The sequence below is a fragment of the Delphinapterus leucas genome, chromosome 6 (genome assembly GCF_059928025.1).
Source record: "Delphinapterus leucas isolate spDelLeu-1000000601 "Yukka" chromosome 6, BTC_Dleu_Yukka2, whole genome shotgun sequence".
Classification (NCBI taxonomy): domain Eukaryota; kingdom Metazoa; phylum Chordata; class Mammalia; order Artiodactyla; family Monodontidae; genus Delphinapterus; species Delphinapterus leucas.
Genome location: NC_143134.1, coordinates 116693736 through 116712391, shown reverse-complemented (window position 1 = coordinate 116712391; position 18656 = coordinate 116693736). Strand labels below are relative to the sequence as shown.

The window sequence follows — 18656 nt, the reverse complement described above, 5'->3', positions numbered from 1 at the left end:
TACAAAGGTATATAACATTCTATATATATATATATTTAAAATAAATTTATTTATTTATTTATGGCTGCATTGGGTCTTTGTTGCTGCACGCAGGCTTTCTCTAGTTGCGGAGAGCGGGGGCTACTCTTCATCGTGGTGCGCAGGCTTCTCGTTGTGATGGCTTCTCTTGTTGCAGAGCATGGGCTCTAGGCATGCGGGCTTTGGTAGTTGTGGCATGCAGGCTCAGTAGCTGTGGTGCACGGGCTTAGTTGCTCCGCGGCACATGGGATCTTCCCAGACGAGGGCTCGAACCCATGTCCCCAGCATTGGTAGGCGGATTCTTAACCACTGCGCCACTAGGGAAGTCCCAACACTATATATATATATATATATATATATATATATATATATATATTTGTTTGTTTTGTCGTACGCGGGCCTCTCTCTGTGGTGGCCTCTCCCGTTGTGGAGCACAGGCTCTGGACGCGCAGGCTCAGCGGCCATGGCTCACGGGCCCAGCCACTCTGCGGCATGTGGGATCTTCCCGGACCAGGGCACGAACCCGTGTCCCTGCATCGGCAGGCGGACTCTCAACCACTGCACCACCAGGGAAGTCCCCAACATTATATATTTTTGCTCAAGCTTAAAATTTATTTTTGCTACAACTGACGATACATACCACTGAGCCTGGTCTGTCTTACTAAAAGTTGAGCTGGGCACGTGACAGGACCTGGTGTAGGGCAGAGGTCACTTTGGCACAAGTAAGTTGTGAGAGACAACGGATATTATCAAGCAGACACTTAAGAAAGACTGGGTGTTTGAGACACACTTGAGAATTTTACCTCCAGAGTATACAAGAGACCACAATCAAGATAGAAAACTAGGTTTGCTGTGAAGAATTAACCAATAAACAATATGTTAACAGTTTGTAGCTCTGCGTACACAAAATATAAACTGTTGTACATTGATCAAAATTTGAAAGTTTTTTATTTTTCCGGTACGCGGGCCTCTCACTGTTGCGGCCTCTCCCGTTGCGGACTACAGGCTCCGGGCGCGCAGGCTCAGCGGCCATGGCTCACGGGCCCAGCCACTCCGCGGCACGTGGGATCTTCCCGGACCGGGGCACGAACCCGTGTCCCCTGCATCGGCAGGCGGACTGTCAACCACTGCGCCACCAGGGAAGCCCAAAATTTGAAAGTATTTTTATAGTCCAGCAGAGTACTATATTCCACCAGGTGAAGACCACCGGAGTCACAGAACAAAGACCCCAGGGTTCCAGCAGCAGGTGTAGGAGCCAGTGGTCATGAGCTGAGCTGAGGGCACCGCAGCAGCAGAGAGGGTCACCCGGAGGAGGACGTGGGGCCGCACAGGAACAGGAGACTTGTGCAGGCACGAGGAGCCCAGCGTGAGCTACCCAGGCCCGCCGCTACCCAGGAGGAAGTGGAGCGTCTGCAGTCCTAGTTTTGAAACTAGAGAGCATGCTGGTGCCAAATATCATTGAAATGGCTGTTTCCAGGGTTGATTTTGCCTGGAAAAGTTGGAGGACTTGTCTGGTATTCTGATTACAGTGTGTGTTTAGCTAGTTGATTTGGAAGACTTTTGGACCCCAATTATCCAGACCATTAACACAGGGCTCAGTGCTCTAGGTGGTCACCAAACGGCTGAGCAGGTGATGCTAATTCTCCCCAGGTGTTGTTGATCTTAGGAAAATAGTTCATGAAAGCACTAATCAAAAAGTAGGGTAGGGAGGAGACAAGGGTCAAAACCATTCTGTAAACTAAGCTACCATCAATGGGGGACAGAGGATATGCTGTTAAGGGCTAGAAGCTGAATACAGATTTTTTTTTTTTTTTAATTTATGCTCTACCTTATTCTTTAGAAGAGATTTAAAGCAGCTTACTGAAATGTATCTCACTCAAAGGAGAAAATTAGATACAGAACAAATTCAGAACAAGGGAAAATTAGGTGTGGGTAAATAACCTGAAAACAAGAGAATAAGTTTAGGCTGCATGTTATAAAGTCCTTTAAGGCTGTTAGAAGCAAGCCATAAATAGGGTCCTGAGCTTCCTAGAGGCCAATGCAAAGAGGAAAAAACCCAGCCAGCCATTTAGAGGACTCCTACTGCCTATAAGGTTAACAACAAAGCTGCTTTTTGGTCCCGGGAAAACTTTTCTCATAGGCCCTCTTAAAGGAGACACTATGTGACAGACAGTGAAAAATCCTTGAGAAAAATCCTTAAGACCTTCCTGCAAGAGACGCACCATCCAGATCCATATGGCTCTTTCCTGCTCTGTCCATCAGTGCAAGTTAAAGGCGTAACACCGAGGCACAGATCAAGAAAAGCAAGACTAAGAGGGGCCAAGAAAGGCAGGCCAAGTGTTTGCAGCTACCTTATGGTTGGGCCTAATCCAGAAATTAAATTTAAACCATTTATGGCATGGACATCTCTTAGGTAATTCTTTATGAACATTCTTCTTAAAATCAAGCTTTTGTTAAGATTTGGACCTAACAGAGTTTCAAATTATGTATTTGAGCTAAAACCTCAAGCAGAGCTACTCTATGCTATTGATTAAGGGCAGAGATGTTTGCTCTAACAATCAATCCAATTGCCTTAGGAAACAGCCTATACGTGGCAGAGCTATGACAGCACAGGCTCGTAGACTGAGAGATTAAGCACAGGGGCTCTTGGAGTCAGACAGACCTGGGCTTAAGTGTCACCTCTACACTCACTAGCCGTGGGATCTCTCTGAGATCGTCTGATAAACGGGAATCCATTCAATGTCCACAAATGTCTTCTGAGCGTCCACAGTGTGTGGTGCAATCAAATAACATCTACTGCCTATAGTCGTTTGGGAGGATTAAATAGGTAAATGCGTCTAAAGTATTTAGCCCAGTCACTGGTACACAGTAAGCATTCAGTAAACAGCAAAACTAATAATAATAATAAAATAATAATCATAATAAAAGATTTCTGGTTCCATTCTCATGCATAAATAATTATCTGAGTGAGGTCTTAAAGTTCTACATTACCGAAAATGGTTGCAATAATTTTAGCCTGGAAAATGTTCCATGTCGGCATTACTGATCATCCACAAAGGCATCAAAAATATTAAAAAGAGCACCAGAGTTTTTAACCACGTTAACTCACCGATAACTCCAGATGAATATTATACCTTGCAGTACCTACATGAGTCAACCAGCTATCAAAGCCTTAAATATAAGACAGTTAAATATCAGAGAACATCTGCCAAAATTATGATTCTAGTTGTAGAATGTAGAAGTCTTGATGTTTTGATGTTCCTAAGGGAAATATGCTGGTACCTTCACTCATCTCTCAATTTAGTGATACTACATAGAATATAATTCTGCCATAAAATGCCTCTGAAAACAAAAAGCCTACTCAACCCTGGAGAGTATTAGGGATGCTGGGCAGGCAGCTAGCTAAATCACTCATTAGCCAAGAGTCGTGTTTCTGTACAATAGTCCCACAGGCGTAATTCAAGTTTGTGCCTGAGCAAAAATACAAATTACTACATATCAGACTTCAAAGATCTTCACATAGTCAAAACCTCAAATGTTAAAATCTGCAGATGCCAACCAAGTTCATGATAAACCTCTCTTTTGGCTGTGCTCAGTACAGCCAGACGTCCTTTGAGGCCACCCTGAGTTCATAATAACAAACCCATGCTATCCTCACAGAGTCGCATTTATATATGTCTCTCTGATATGCCAGGGGAACATGCAGCTGATCCAAATGCAGGCTTGAGTCATTAGGGTACAAGTTTTAAAAGGAATGGACAATATACCACCCTGTTTCATCCAGACCTTCCCCAGAAGTATCCAGATGTGGGGTTATATAAGGCTCAGCAGCTGGGCTGGGCAGCGGAGAGGTCCATATCGCGCCCATAGCAGTTTCTTACCCATTGAGTCAAAGGCCAAGGAAAGATCAGTAAAAACTACAAACAATCTTATCCTGACAGATTTCGATATAAAGTAAAGAAGAATGGTCGATGGGGTAACAGCTGTGCCTTGCTTAGAATGCTGCCACGACAGACCAGACTTTCAATTCATCAAGAAGAAAAAACGGCGTATGTTTCAGACAGAATGCACTGCAAGCTGACGAGTCTGTACTGGGGAGGGGGAATCAAAGAAGCTCGTTTTTCCCTCTTTATTTTTGACGGGTTAGGCTACTCTCTAATTCCAACCAAATCGAACCATTCATTCATTCAATTAGTATTTACTAAGTTACTAATGCTAAGCATTGTGGTTGGTATGAGGGACACAGTGGTAAATAAAGAGCCTTGATTCCTATTTTTAGAGAGTTTATAATCCATATCATTGTTTATGGGATTAAAAAAAGTGTCAGGGATAATAGTCCACTGGCAGAGGATGACATTTTAGCCAGGTGCTTTTAGTTTGAGCTTTTAAATCATCTATTAGAAGAGGAAATATTGCAGACACGTGTGAGGCCTCCTTCCCAGCTTATGCTCTTTGAAACTGATTTTTCTCTATATCCTTTTCAGAGAGAATCTGCCCTATCCACAAACTTTGCTGAGGATGTGGGTCTAGGAGGCCGCGTTTATACCACATGATCCCACTACCCTGAACTCAACTGTTTGAATCAGGGATAGATACCTGAATCCAAGAAATTAGGGTCCAAGAATGAACCCTTCACCCTATGACTATAAGGGGCGAAAGGGCTGCAAGACCAGGGGATTGGGGGACTAGAAATCAATTTAGTAATAAAAAACAGTGAATGAGAACTTTGTATGTGCCAGGGCCTTGCCAGGGCCTGGGAATCCAACAATGAATAAGGGAGACATGGTTCCCACCCTCACCTCTAGTGGATGAGAGAATAGTTAGTAAACAAATGAACACCAGTGGTGGGAATTCCCTGGTGGTCCAGTGGTTAAGACTCCGCTCTTCCAATGCAGGGGGCCCAGGTTTGATCCCTGGTCAGGGAACTAGATCCCACATGCAGTAACTAAAGATCCCGCATGCCGTAACTAAAAAAAATCCCGCATGCCGCAACAAAGATTCCGCGTGGCACAACTGAGACCCGGTACAGCCAAATAAATATTTTTAAAAAATCAATTGTGATAAACACCATTGAGAAAATAAAGAGGATGCTGAGTTAGAGAACAGCTCGAAGAGAGAATAGTAAGTGCAAAGGACAGGGAGGAACTCAAATTGTTCTAGAGACCAAAATCAGGCCACTGAAGCACAGTGAGTAGCATGAGAGACAGTGGGAGAGGAAGGTAGAACAGGGATCACGCAGGATCTTGTAGGGCTTTGTAAAAGGTCTGGGCTTGCAGTGCAATGGGCCACAGAAGGGATTTAAGAAAGAAAAGACATTGTATTGTCAACATTTTAAAACATCACTCTGGCATAAGGACAGACATATAAATCAATGAAACAGAAGAGAAATCCTAGAAATTAACCCTTGTATACATAATTGATTTTCGACAAGGATGCCAAGACCATTCACTGGGAAAAGGACAGTCCTTTCAACAAATAATGCCGGGTAAACTGAACATCCACATGCAAAAGAATGAAGTTGGACCCTTACCTTATACCATATACAAAAATTAACTCAAAGTGGATCAAAGACATAAATGTAAAAGTTGCAACTATAAAACTCCTAGAAAAAAACATAGGTGGAAATCTTCATGACATTGGATTTGGCAATGATTTCTTGGATACAAACACCAAAAGCACAGGCCACAAGAAAAACAAACAGATAAACTGGACTTCATGAAAATTTAAAAACTTCTGTGCATCCAAGGGCATTGTCAACAGAATAAAAGTACAGCCCACATAATAGGTGAAAATATTTGCAAATCATATATATCTGATAAAGGATTAATATCCAGACTATATTAAGAACTCCTAAAACGCGACAACAACAAAACAAACAACCCAATTTAAAAATGGGCAAAGGACTTGAATACCATTTCTCCAAAGAAGATATACAAATGGCCAATAAGCACATGAAAAGATGCTCAACATTATTAATCATTAGTGAAAGGCAAATCAAAACAACAATGAGATACTACTTCATACCTGTTAGGATGGCTATTAAAAAAAAAAAAAAAAGGAAAATAACAAGTGTTGGTGAGAACGTGGAGGAACTGAAGCCCTGGGGCACTGCTGTGGGAATGAGGTAAAGTGGTGCAGCTGCTCTGAGACTAGTTTGAGAGTGCCTCAAAAAGTTAAAAATAGAATCACCATAAGATCCAGCAATTCCACTCCTAGTTAACATACCCAAAAGAATTAAAAGCAGGGACTCAAGCACATACTTGTGTAACAATGTTCACAATAACATTATCCACAATAGCTAAAAAGTAGAAACAACCCAAGCATCCGTCAATAGGTGAATAAACAAAATGCGGTATATACACATGATGAAACATTATTCAGCCATAAAAAGGAATGAAATTCTGATACATGCTACAACATGGATGAACCTTGAAAATATTACACCAAGTGAAATAAATCATACACAAAAGGACAAAAATTGTATAATTCCACTTACATGTATATGTAGAACAGGCAAATTCAGAGAGACAGAAGATAGAACAGAGGTTGCGAGGGGCTGGGGAGCGGGGGGAATGGGGAGTCATTGTTTAATGGGTACGGTGTCTATCTGGGATGATGAAAAATGTTCTGAAAGTGGATAGTGGTGATGGTTGCATAACCCTGTGGATGTACATAATGGGCCTGAATTGTACACTTAAAAATGGTAAATTTTATGCTGTGTATATTTTACCATGATAAAAAGAAGTATTAAAAAAAACCCACCGCTGCTGGGGAAAAATGGACTGGAGAGAGGCAACTGTGTTTTCGGGGAAGCTGGCGTGCAGAGAGGAGATTGGTATCGACACGCAGAGAAGAGTGAAGCTTAGAAATCACAGGGACTGGAGAGAAACGAGAATAGCTGCTTGATGGCTTCCCAGTCACATGGGGCCCAGCTGTGCTTCCTGCACTGCATTCTGGGGAGATTCACCCACACCCTTTCCATGCATTACTTTATACCTGAGCTGGACCCAGTGGATCTCCCTTCTTTGCAAGGAAACCATCCCTGATTAAGGCAGGGAACACAGCTGGGGCAGCTAAGACACACATGGCCTGGAGACTCAAAGTTTGAGGCCGTTGGTTTCTAAAGGTAGACTATCTCCAGCTCCAGGAGAGCAGAACAACTGGTTTTTTCCTTCTCCCGCAGTGCCCGGCACCGTGCCTGCCCCATGGCGGGAGACTTCAACACACAGCTGTTGAATCAGGACTGAGAAACTCTCCTGTGAGTCAGTAGAGATCTGAGCTCCACAGTCTCTCACCAAATGTATACCCAATTGAAACCTAGGAACCAAGCCCCTGTATCTGCCCTCATTGCTGATTTGAATGGCCGATATCCTTCTTCACAAGGACGTCTACCTAATTTCCTGAAGGTCAGAAGAAGTTTATGCTAAAATTTCAATTTTACAGAATCCTAAGGACCTCTCTACAAAGTCTGAGTTCCAGGACACCCAAGATCGATTGGGTTCCCAACAATATTCATCAAACCAGGTGTAAGAAAAATTAAACTCGCTTTCTCATGAACTTAGGACGCATAAAATTTTTTTTTTTTTTTTTTTTTGCGGTACGCGGGCCTCTCACCGCTGCGGCCTCTCCCGCTGCAGAGCACAGGATCCGGACGCGCAGGCTCAGCGGCCATGGCTCACGGGCCCAGCCGCCCCGCGGCATGCGGGATCCTCCCGGACCGGGGCACGAACCCACGTACCCCACAACGGCAGGCGGACCCTCCACCACTGCGCCACCAGGGAAGCCCCGATAAAATGGTTTTTAATTTAATAATACTCTGCTGTTCATAGGCGAGAGAAAATGTCTCCTCCCTAAAACACTGGAGTCAGAATTTCAAGAGATCCTCAGATGGCAAAACTGGAACTTGCTCATTGCATCTTTCCCAACCATTGCAGCCTCTAGCGCATGTCATTTCTAACGCGGGGAAACTAGAAACAACCTGATTTTACAAAAGGAAGGAAACTGTTCCACAGATAATTGTTTATCACCTTGTTGGGCCATCATGCACCGATTAAAATGGTAACTTCAAAGACTACATGACAAGAAGACAGTTACAAAATACAGTTAAATGAAAAAAGAGGAATGCGAAAGTAAATGTATAATTTGATTACAGCCATGTAGAAATGGCTTTGGAGCTATAAAAATTGGAAGGTACCAAAGGAGATGAAAATACTTGATTCAAGGTGGTGAAATTACACATGGAATTTTAAAATGTATTTAAAAGTTACTTTATAATATTTAAAAAGTTATAAACACACACACACACACACACACACAAAATCATGGCTCTAGAGTAAAAACCTGAACAGATGGATTGAAGAACTTTTGCTCAATGAGCTGCCTCATGAGGCTGGGGATAACTGATGCCTAGTCAAGGATTCAGTAAGGCAGGGTTTCTTCAAGGGTGGTCCTGCCACCAGCGGCATCAACATCATCTGGGAGCTTGTTAGAAAGTGCAAAATCTGGGTTAACCCCGACCTACTGAACTTGAAACTCTGGGGGTGGGATCCAGCAATTTGTTTTAATAAACTCTCCAGGTGATTCTGATGCCTGTTCAAGCTTGAAAGTGCTGCTCTGAAGTACGTTCCCAGTCTGATATTCTGTGATTTCCATAAGTCTATAAAGGGTTCATCCTACACACCTAGGTTGTCTCCCCCAGACACCACTCTCATTGTTTACAGAGCTCCATACTCATTAGATCACGTTCAAGTCTTTACCTAAGAGTCAAGGTCCTACTTTTGCTACCAAATTTCATCTTTGCTGCTATAGCTAGTTAACAGGGACTGTGCTTATGTGCATCATCTCATTTAATCCTCCTGACAACCCTCTAAGGTAGATAATATTAATAAACCCCATTTCATAGATGAGAAAACTGAGGCTCAAAGAAGTTCCAGATCATACAACTAGTAAATGATGAAACAAGAATGAACTCAGAGCACAAGCTCTTAGGCACCCCTGGGGTTCAGAGATGTTTACAAAGATAATAACTGATGGAACTGGTATGTGAATGCAGGCCTGTCTGAGTCCAAAGCCTAGCTGTTGTGTAACCACTATGCTCTGCTGCCCTACACTCTCTGCTGCCCTTCGAGTCATCACTGCCAAGAATCTTGCTGTGTGCAAATATCTACTGTCTGTCTTCCTTGCCACCAACCCACATCCCACAGCCCCCATAAGGCCTTCCAGGCTGCTTCCCCGAGATGCCTGGCTAGAATGGGTTGCTCCCTCCTTTTCCCAACCCCACCAGGCCCTATCTGTGCACTTCTCGCAATATTTACCAATTCCCACTCTGAATTATAGTTATGCACACGCTCTTTCAGGAGAGGTGGTGGTCTGAGTTGGCACGGTGTCACCAGTGACTCACACAGAACAGGCATTGATTGAATCAACCAGTGCATCTTTTACGTGACCAAATTCATTCTTTAGATATATTATGTATGTCTTATCTGCCCAGCTGGAGGACAGTAAGCTCCCTAAGAACAAGGACCAAATCTTAATGCATATTTTCAGGAATATACCTGGGGCAGGTACACAGTCAAACCTGTAATATATGCTTGAATTCAAGTAGAATGCTACTGGTACATGATTCTGGCATATTTTTTTTTACTTTTTAAACCCTGCAAGAATGCAGCTTATATTAATCGGGGATAACTGGGTACTATACAAATGGATCCCATCAACTCAGTTTTTGTAAATAGACAGAAATAATAAATTTAATGTTTTAATAACCAAAAGAATCTTATGAGGACATTTTCCTGAAAATCTGTTCAAATTTCCATGCAATTTGTTCTTTTCTTGTGGGAAAAGAACTCACAATTCTGTCTTTTAAAAAACTGAGGCTATGATATGCCTTCATTATGCCTCTTTTAAAATGAAAGCATACAATTAAAAAAAATCATAACACAATCCCCAATCTCTCTCATTAAAGAAAATATGGATATTTTCATTCCAGATATCTATTACCTATCACAGTCATTTATCTAGCCCAACACATATACTTTTAACAGGAAAAAAAAGAGCTCATAAATATTCTAACTTCTATCACATACCCAGAGAGCAAAGGTACAGAAAAATCAGAATATGTATTACAATAATATTTAAACCTCAAAAACTAGATTTAGAAACTTTTAGGAACCAGATAACATAAAAACAAATGCTACCTTTCTTAATTCATAAATGATTTTATTTAATTATATAACACCATTAACAGAGAAAAATACCAAGCCACATGTTTTAACACACTGAAAGACACAGATTAAAAGTACGTAACAGTAAAAACACACAGATAAAGATGATCAAATTATTATAGCCCTTCAATAGTCATTCATTCCCATCCAGTCCTTATACTGTACTCACATGGTCTAACAGTAAATATACAACAAAAGATCTGAAGAGCTTGGCGATCCTCTCTAAATCAAAATCAATGTTCTACCACTGAACAGACAGTGTAAACTTACCAGCTCCACAGATCCATAATGTTTCCTACTGAAATCCCCACGTCTACAGCCTAGGTCTTCCGAGACAGAGCTGGAACAAAAATGCTTCATCAGTATTATACATAGCGATCTGGCCACAAACCTTCTGCAAAAATCCACTACCATTTGCAAAAAGGGCTGCTATGGAACAGGCTTGCCCAGCTCCTCACTGCAGGGGAGCCTCCTTGCAACAGACACAGTCCTCAGCAGCCATTGCAGAGCCGGGCGTTCATGGAGCCCTCAGTAAGAAGAAAAACACCCGAGTCATCCCTGGAAGTATAGGCAATGATTGAATTAAATATTTAGTCATTTGGAATCGATTGACATCTCCCAGGCTACTGGTGGTTTATAATTTCATTTTGTATAACCAACGAGGAGAGAAAAACCTGCAGTAAACTTGAGGCAAGGGACAAAGCTTGCAATTATCTTTCGTCTAAGAGAGGCTCTTTGTCCCAAATATTCAGCATAAAAATAACCGGCATTATGGGATGCTATACAGGAGACATAAACTTTAAATAGGAGGGAAAAAAAAACTTCAAAATCCTGGTAGGCCCCACGCCCTCCCCTTTAATTTATGACAACATGACAATATGGAAACAGACTAGGACTAACAGAAAAATGTAAAATTCCAACTTCCAAGTATATTTAGTTTTTTTTACATGGCAGTAGCTAATACTTTCCTACCCCCTCCCCTCAAAAAAGGCTTAAATCAGATAAGAAAAATCACATGCATTGTTGAGGAAGAGTAATTAAAACAAGGGCAAAATTGTTACTGCATTTGCATCTTGAATGCATAGTTACACATTCAAAAGACACATCTTATTGAATAGTTGGCATATATAGGACCTCAAGCAGTACTCATGAAACCACCGGAGATCCACAAATACAAACAGTTTTAATAAGTTGGTTCTAATATGTCATGCAAATACTCTAATAAAACAGAAAATAAAATTCCCCAGGAATTACGTGTTTAATATATCCCAAATATTTGGGATCTAACATGCAAAGAAAGGTGCATTTAGTACCTTTTCATCCTTCCTTAAAAGGTAGGCTACATTTTCTAAATTACAGCCCTGTTGGCACGTTCAGAAAGAGACTGACTCTCTGCCCTGTCACTATTTGATAGGCTCCAAGAAGGACAGCAAGGGAGAAATGAGATTAGAGAGTCTAATGGTATTCCGCTTCCTCCATTTCACAGGGATGGCTGAGTTCATCGTATTGGAGAGATTTAACCTTTTGTAGTCCTCACTGCCTTAGCTGAAACCATGTGACAAATTAATGAATGCAGCTTGGAAGGGTGTCCTAGATATTTACCCAGGCTACCTTCCTGCTTCTAGTGACATGATTTTCTACCGAAAAATCTCTGAAAGAGATGTAAAAACTTCCCTCCGTGGCCTGCTCCAGGGTTAGCTATGTCCTCTATGCCCATTTTCTTAGCCCTTTTTGAAAACGCTCCTGGAGAATACTTCCACTGCCTTTCATAACAGTTTCAAGATCCTTCCCCAGCGCCCCGAGTTACCGAGAGGGAGTGGGCTCCGGGGAGGGAAGTGTCCATGGGCTTGGACAGAGGTCGGGCACAAAGCCGATGCTCAATGGCTGTTGACTGAGCGCTGTCTGCCCAGACCTCAGCCCACCTCATCAGTTAAGCCAGGCCCATGACGCAGTCACCAACCGCAGCAGCAGTGGCTTCTAACCCAAATGGCCAACAACATGAAAAAAGCAAGGATGCCGGGCTCTGGGTCCCTCCCTGTGCCGTCCTCAGCACCACAGAGGGGGGTCCAAGACACAGTGCCAGCTCCCTAGCTTTGCCAACAGCCAGAAACAAACACAATAAAGGGTGACGACCCTACATCCTGGAGCAGCCACCTCCTTAGAAGCCTCATAGAGGGAAAACAACTTCCTAGGAAAACAACCAAGAGAGAGATAAACAGAACATCAGCCATCGGCTGCCCTCTTCCCCTCTAATTACATTTCATCCAATACACTGCAGACAGTGCTTGCTAATGGTGGCTGGCAGGCTGAACTATACAGGATGCATTTCTAGGGCGGCAGGAGGCACTCAAACCAGCCATGTTAAAAAACCCGCCCCACTCCCCTCCTCTGTCCCCAGGCTCTCTGGCCCCTTGGCACCCAGCAGCACAAGTGTCGTGTTTAGGGGGGTCACCCCGAGCTCCAAGGGGAGTTTTGTTCTCCTCCAGGTCCCCAGAGTCTGGCCCACTGCTGGGCACAGGGTGGACACGCAGTGAACGTTTGTTGCGTCTGTGAAGATGTTTGCACATCTTTCAGATCTCACTGCTGCTGCCTGAGAGCGTCCCTCGTGAGCACCCAGGCAGGCCACCTGGTGACCTTCTTCCCGATAAACCCCCGGACGGTACTCCATCAGTCCAGACAGTCCTGGCCCAAGAGGCAGATGTGCCTACGTGCACACCAAAACCTACTTCCTGTTCCTCTGGGGCTTGTCACTAGACTACATTTCCTAGCCCCTCTTGCAGTGACTGTGACCATATGACTGATTTCTGGCCAAGAGAATACAGACCAAAGTGATGTGCCTGTGGGATGCCATGGGAAGTGCCTGCCCTCCTTCCCTGCAGCCAGCAGGGTGAAGAGGACCATGAGGACCCAGAGGAAGGCAGAGCTCCAAGAAGGAAAAACCCAAGTGGAAGGTCATACCTTTAAGAACATCTGTATTAGAATATGCTGTGAGCAAGAAATAAACATTTAGTTGTGTTAATCATGTAGAGTTTGGGTTTACCTGTGAAAGCCGCTGTGCTACCTGAACTAGCACAGAAGTCGGTATCTTGCAGTGGGGTGCTACTACCGTGGCAACAACCTAAAATACGTGGCACAGGCTTCACAGGCAGGCAGCAGCCAGGGAGGAAATGCATCTCAGAGGCTGGAGAGACAGAGATCTAGGTTGTAGAGTAGCAAACTGGTGATAAAACTTGCACCTACAGTAACTGAGGAGGTGGACCTGTGCCTTCTGAGCCTGCAGCTCCAAGGAACGTGGCTGGACACGTGGCTGAACCCGTGGGCTGGCTCCTACTGGCTGACCTTAGCAAGGTTTTTTCAAGGAAGAGATGAGCCCGGGCTAGAACTGGATGGATTTCAAGCAAAGACAGAAGGGACTAGAGAGAGTCTCGAGACCAAGGGCCTCACAGGCTTGAGAAATCACTGTTTCTGGACCCCAAACAATAAGAATTCTGGCCAGTGAAATGTGGGTAGAAATGATGGGTACCTCTTCCAGACGACGCCCATACAAATTTCCCATGAATAATCCTTGCTCTCTTTCCTCATCTGCTGGCTGTGAGGACCAAGAGGGGTGAAGCCGCACCACGAAGGAGCCCTGGTCCCTAAATGACCACAGAGAATACCCTAAGTAGGCACACCCTCACTGGACTGTGAGATGAGAAAGAACTTTTATTGCTTGAAGCCACTAAGATTCAAGGTTTACCTGTTACAACAGGTGATTTTAATTTCATGGGCACAGCTCTCTGCAGGTAACAGAAAGTAGTGTAAGAATAAGCCCCACAAAAAAGGGGCTGTCAGAGGGCTGGTGGGCCAGGATGACTGCGGGGGTCAGCAAGCTCTGGCCTCTCACTGCCTGTTTTTCAATACTAAGTTTTATTGGGATACAGCCACACGCTTTGGTGATAGGCTGTCTGTGGCTGCTTTTGGGTTTCAATGGCAGAGTCGAGGAGTTGCAACAGAGACCTGTAGGGCCTGCAAAGCCCAAACTATTTACTCTCTGGCCCTTTATAGAAAGACTGCCCAACCCCTGCCCTAGAGCCTCACCAATCCCTTTTGCTGGTTTCAGGCCTACCCGTAAGCTGTGATTAGTATGCCAATGAAAATAGCAGTGTTTATTAGAGTCCATCAGAATCCCCGGGGGTGGGGGGGGGAGCTTTCTAAAAATGCAGATTCCCTGGCCCTATTCCCAGAGGTTGTGATTCAGCCTGACTGCAATTTTAATAAGCAGTGGTGGGAATTCTGATGCACGGGGTTCACAGACAATGTTTTGAAAAATACTGCTCTTCCAGATGACTCTGGAATCCCTGGGAAACCTGTTAGCCATTCTGCGGCACTTTTATAAGGAAGGACAAGGCCTTGATCAAGTTTTCCATGAATGGGAGGAGGTGTCATATAGTCCCTAAGGGCAAGTGCTTCAGTCACAGATGTGGGTTCTTAATCTCCCTGGGCATTAGTTCCCATATGTATAAAATGTGGTTGATAGTATCACCTACTTAATAGGGTTATAAAGAATAAACTAAAAAGAGCAGATAAAAATTTATTCTAAGCATAACATCTATTACATGAAAACTACTCAATAAATGTTAGCTATTATTATCGCTCTTTTTAGTATGAATTCCTCTCCGGTTGTTAGAGAGAGCCCTGGGAAGGGGCGTGCAGCATACATGATTACCAACTTTTTAAAGAATTTTAAATAAGGTGCCTTTTTTTAAAAAAAAAAACATCTTTATTGGAGTATAATTGCTTTATAACGCAGACGTAGAGAATGGACTTGAGGACATGGGGAGGGGGAAGGGTAAGCTGGGACAAAGTGATAGAGTGGCATGGACTCATACATACTACCAAATGTAAGATGCCTTTTTTTCCCCTGTGGTGGAAAGGGAGACCTGTGGCCAAGCAGCCTCCTAGGGTGGGGCTAAGGGCAGCATCACAGCTCAGCACGACATCCCCTCCCTAAAAGTGTTGGCAGTGTGACCTCACCTAGAAAATACTTGGGACCCAACAGCATGTCACCAGAACAAGGCAGGTGCAAAAAAGAATCAGAGGGTTCAAGTTCTTCACAGGGACTGTGGTCTAGGCTCTAAATAGAAACTCTTTCTGTTTTAGTAAATTAACGTGAGAGGATGCTGGATCACGCTTTGTGAGCATGAACAGAGCTGAGGACCATCATGTTAAATCTCTAAAGAAGGCCTGGATGAGAGCAAAGATTTCCAGCTCCACACAGAGGCTAGAAAAATTACCATTATATAAGTCAGAGACCCGGAAAGCAGCACAACTCCCTCCAAAGGGTCGAAGTTATGGAAACTGAGAAAGGGGGAAAAAAGGAAGCTGAAACTCAGTGATACAGGTCCTTACTCAAGTGGCCCAGAGATTAGTGACTGACCCTAACAGCTGGCCAGACCCCACTATTCCAGGCCTCAGTCAACTCCAGCCCTGCTGGAAGAGTTAAAGCCAATGGAAGCACGGGACTCCTCCTGCATCAGCAGAGAATTTGTGAAGAGCAACAGGCTTACCGACAGCAGAGCTCAATGTCAGGAGCGCCAGGACAACACCTCCGCCCCCTTGATAAGCAGTTTGTAATAGACAGATGGAAGGGATCCCCCTATTTGAGGGACAGAGAAGCTGAAAAATGTGCCAGACTACAGATTTAGGCTTGGAAGTAGCCCCGGGCCTCCTAACAACAGGAACGAGAATAGCTTATTGCACATAAGGGAGCAGTTGTCTCTCCTTCTGAAGATAAGTGACACAAAAAAGCAGAGCTGCAATTATACATTAACTTCTAATGACGAAATGGAAGAATCCTGTCCTCTTTTGAAGAGATTTCAGACACTAGGAAGTAGGAAGTAAGCAAGAGGATTTCTAGAGTGTAAGGGTCCCAGGAAATCCGAGCCCCTGGATTCTGGCTCCAGACAGCATCTTGTTCCCCAACTGTGCTTCTGGGGTCACAGTACCAGGTGCTCCTGTACCAGGATCTTAAGTTTACCATCCCTTAGCAAGTTCCACCAACCATAAGGTGGTCAGACATGCCTGGATTTGAATGTCAGCTCCATGGCACTCTAGCTCTGTGGCCCCAGGCAAGTTACTTATCCTCTCTGAGCTTGTTTCCTCATCTGTAACATGGGCTTAAAATAACATCTGTCTCTGTGGGAGGATTAAAAGACATCATAGGTGCTTAACACAACACCCGACACGTAAATAAATGCTGGTTATTCTAACTGTCAGGGACCTTACCGACCTCGGTCATGACCCTGTCCCATGTGTCTCAGAATGCCTGGCTCATAGCAGGCTGCTCCATGAATATTTGTTGAATTAATGAGTCATGAATTAATGATAACCTCTGCTGGCCTTTGCTCTACTTGAACGCAGGTGGGTTCCTGCCCCCTTTTCTCCTTTCCCTCCTCCACCCCCTATCTGTCGTTAGATATTCTGACATATCTTTGGGTATATTTAATGTTACCTCCCACCATTAGTCAGTCATCTTTCTCATTCTAATCCTCACTTCTCTAACATTCTAGAATGCATTCCTCCTACAGTATTTATGTATCTACTAAGTTTCTGGACAAAGACAGGTGTCCCTGGCACTTACCAGGTTCTCTGCTATTATGGTAATTCATTGCAAGGCTCCTTTCAATAATGATCTGTACCAGTGCCCTTGGAATTCTATCTCTAAATAAAAAACAGCAACCATACCAAACTTTGGCGAAGGCATGGAGCAACTGGACCACTTACAGACCGTGGGTGGGGGCTTCCCCGGTGGTGCAGTGGTTAAGAATCCGCCTGCCAATGCAGGGGACACGGGTTCGAGCCCTGGTCTGGGAAGATCCCACATGCCGCGGAGCAACTAAGCCCATGCGCCACAACTACTGAGCCTGTGCTCTAGAGCCCGCGAGCCACAACTACTGAGCCCACGCGCCACAAGTACTGAAGCCCGCGTGCCCAGAGCCCGTGCTCTGCAACAAGAGAAGCCACTGCAATGAGAAGCCTGCGCACCACAACGAAGAGTAGCCCCCGCTCGCCACAACTAGAGAAAGCCTGCGCGCAGCAACGAAGACCCAATACAGCCAAAAATAAAAATAAATAAAATAAATAAATTTATTTAAAAAAAAATATATATATATAGACTGTGGGTGGGAATGTGCAAGGTAAGCCAAGCCTCTTTGGAAACCAGTTGGCAGTTTCTTATAACATTAAATATGCAGTTACCATATGACCCAGCATTGCACTCTTGGGCATTTATCCCAGAAAAATGAAAAAATATATTCACAAATACCTATACACAAATGTTCATATCAGTTTTATTCATAATAGCCCCAAGCTAGAAAAAGCCTAGAAGTCTTTGGAAGGGTGAATGGATAAACGAACTGTGGTGCATGCCCACCACGGAATATCCCTCCCAGGAAAAGGAACACACTACTGACAGATACAACAACTTGGATGAATGTCCAGGGAATCGTGTGGAGTGGAAAAGGCCAACCATAAAAGATTACTTACTGTGTGATTCTATTATACAACATTCTTGAAATGACAAAATTATAGAGCGAGGTAGGTGTGGTCATAAAAGGGCAGCATAAGGGACTCTGTGGTGATGGAGCCATGTCTGTGTCTTATCTGTGGTGGTGGAGAAATGAACCTACACATATGATAAGGTTGCATGTGACGCTGGGGAAATCTAAGGCCAATGGATTTTATCACTGACAATTTCCTGACTGTGACTGATACTTTACTATAGTTATGCCAGATTTTACCATTGGGGGAAACTGGGTAAAGGGTACCTGGGATCTCTCTGTGTTACTTCTTCTAACTGCATATGAATCTATTATGCTCTCAAAACAAAAAGGTTAATTTAAAAAAAACCTGTATCTGAGTTGAAATTCATTCACTCATTCCATAAACAGTTCCTGAGCACCTGTGAGGTCCCAGGTGCTGGGCCAGGTGCTAAACCTGAGACGTGTGCTCCCTGCTGTCATAGCACTTATGGCGCAGTGGGAAAATATAAAGGACATCGGACTTCACAGGAACAAAAACTTTGTGCAAGCACATCACACCTGTGTATAGCAAATTTGGTAAACTGTACAACAGCCTCTTTTGTCTCCTTCTTGAGTAGCAGATGCCATCTTGGGATATGAGAGGCCTGTCACTCTGCTCAGTTCAAGACCCACCATCCAGAAACCTGGAAGCTGCTACCTAGAAAATGATTCCTACAAAGTGTACTGTCAGCACATCTGCTCCCTCCCTCCCTAATCTTTAGCGACCTTGGCTTCTCCTTTCCTATAATGTCAAGACTGAAGGGATTTCTAGCTCAGAGTACATTTGGTTTGGGAAACACTGCTCCACAGGATACCTGCACATGCATGACCACAAAGTGTTAAACAGAAACGT

General features: G+C 43.9%; 1 protein-coding gene across 1 annotated transcript in view; it reads right to left on the bottom strand.

The window, feature by feature from the left end:
* Positions 1-18656, bottom strand: part of GARNL3 (GTPase activating Rap/RanGAP domain like 3) — a 156436-nt gene that overhangs the window by 98927 nt on the left and 38853 nt on the right. The window contains exon 3 of the mRNA XM_022578692.3: positions 10512-10581. Within this exon, the coding sequence (XP_022434400.2) occupies positions 10512-10581 (70 nt within the window). The remainder of the gene's footprint in view (positions 1-10511; positions 10582-18656) is intronic.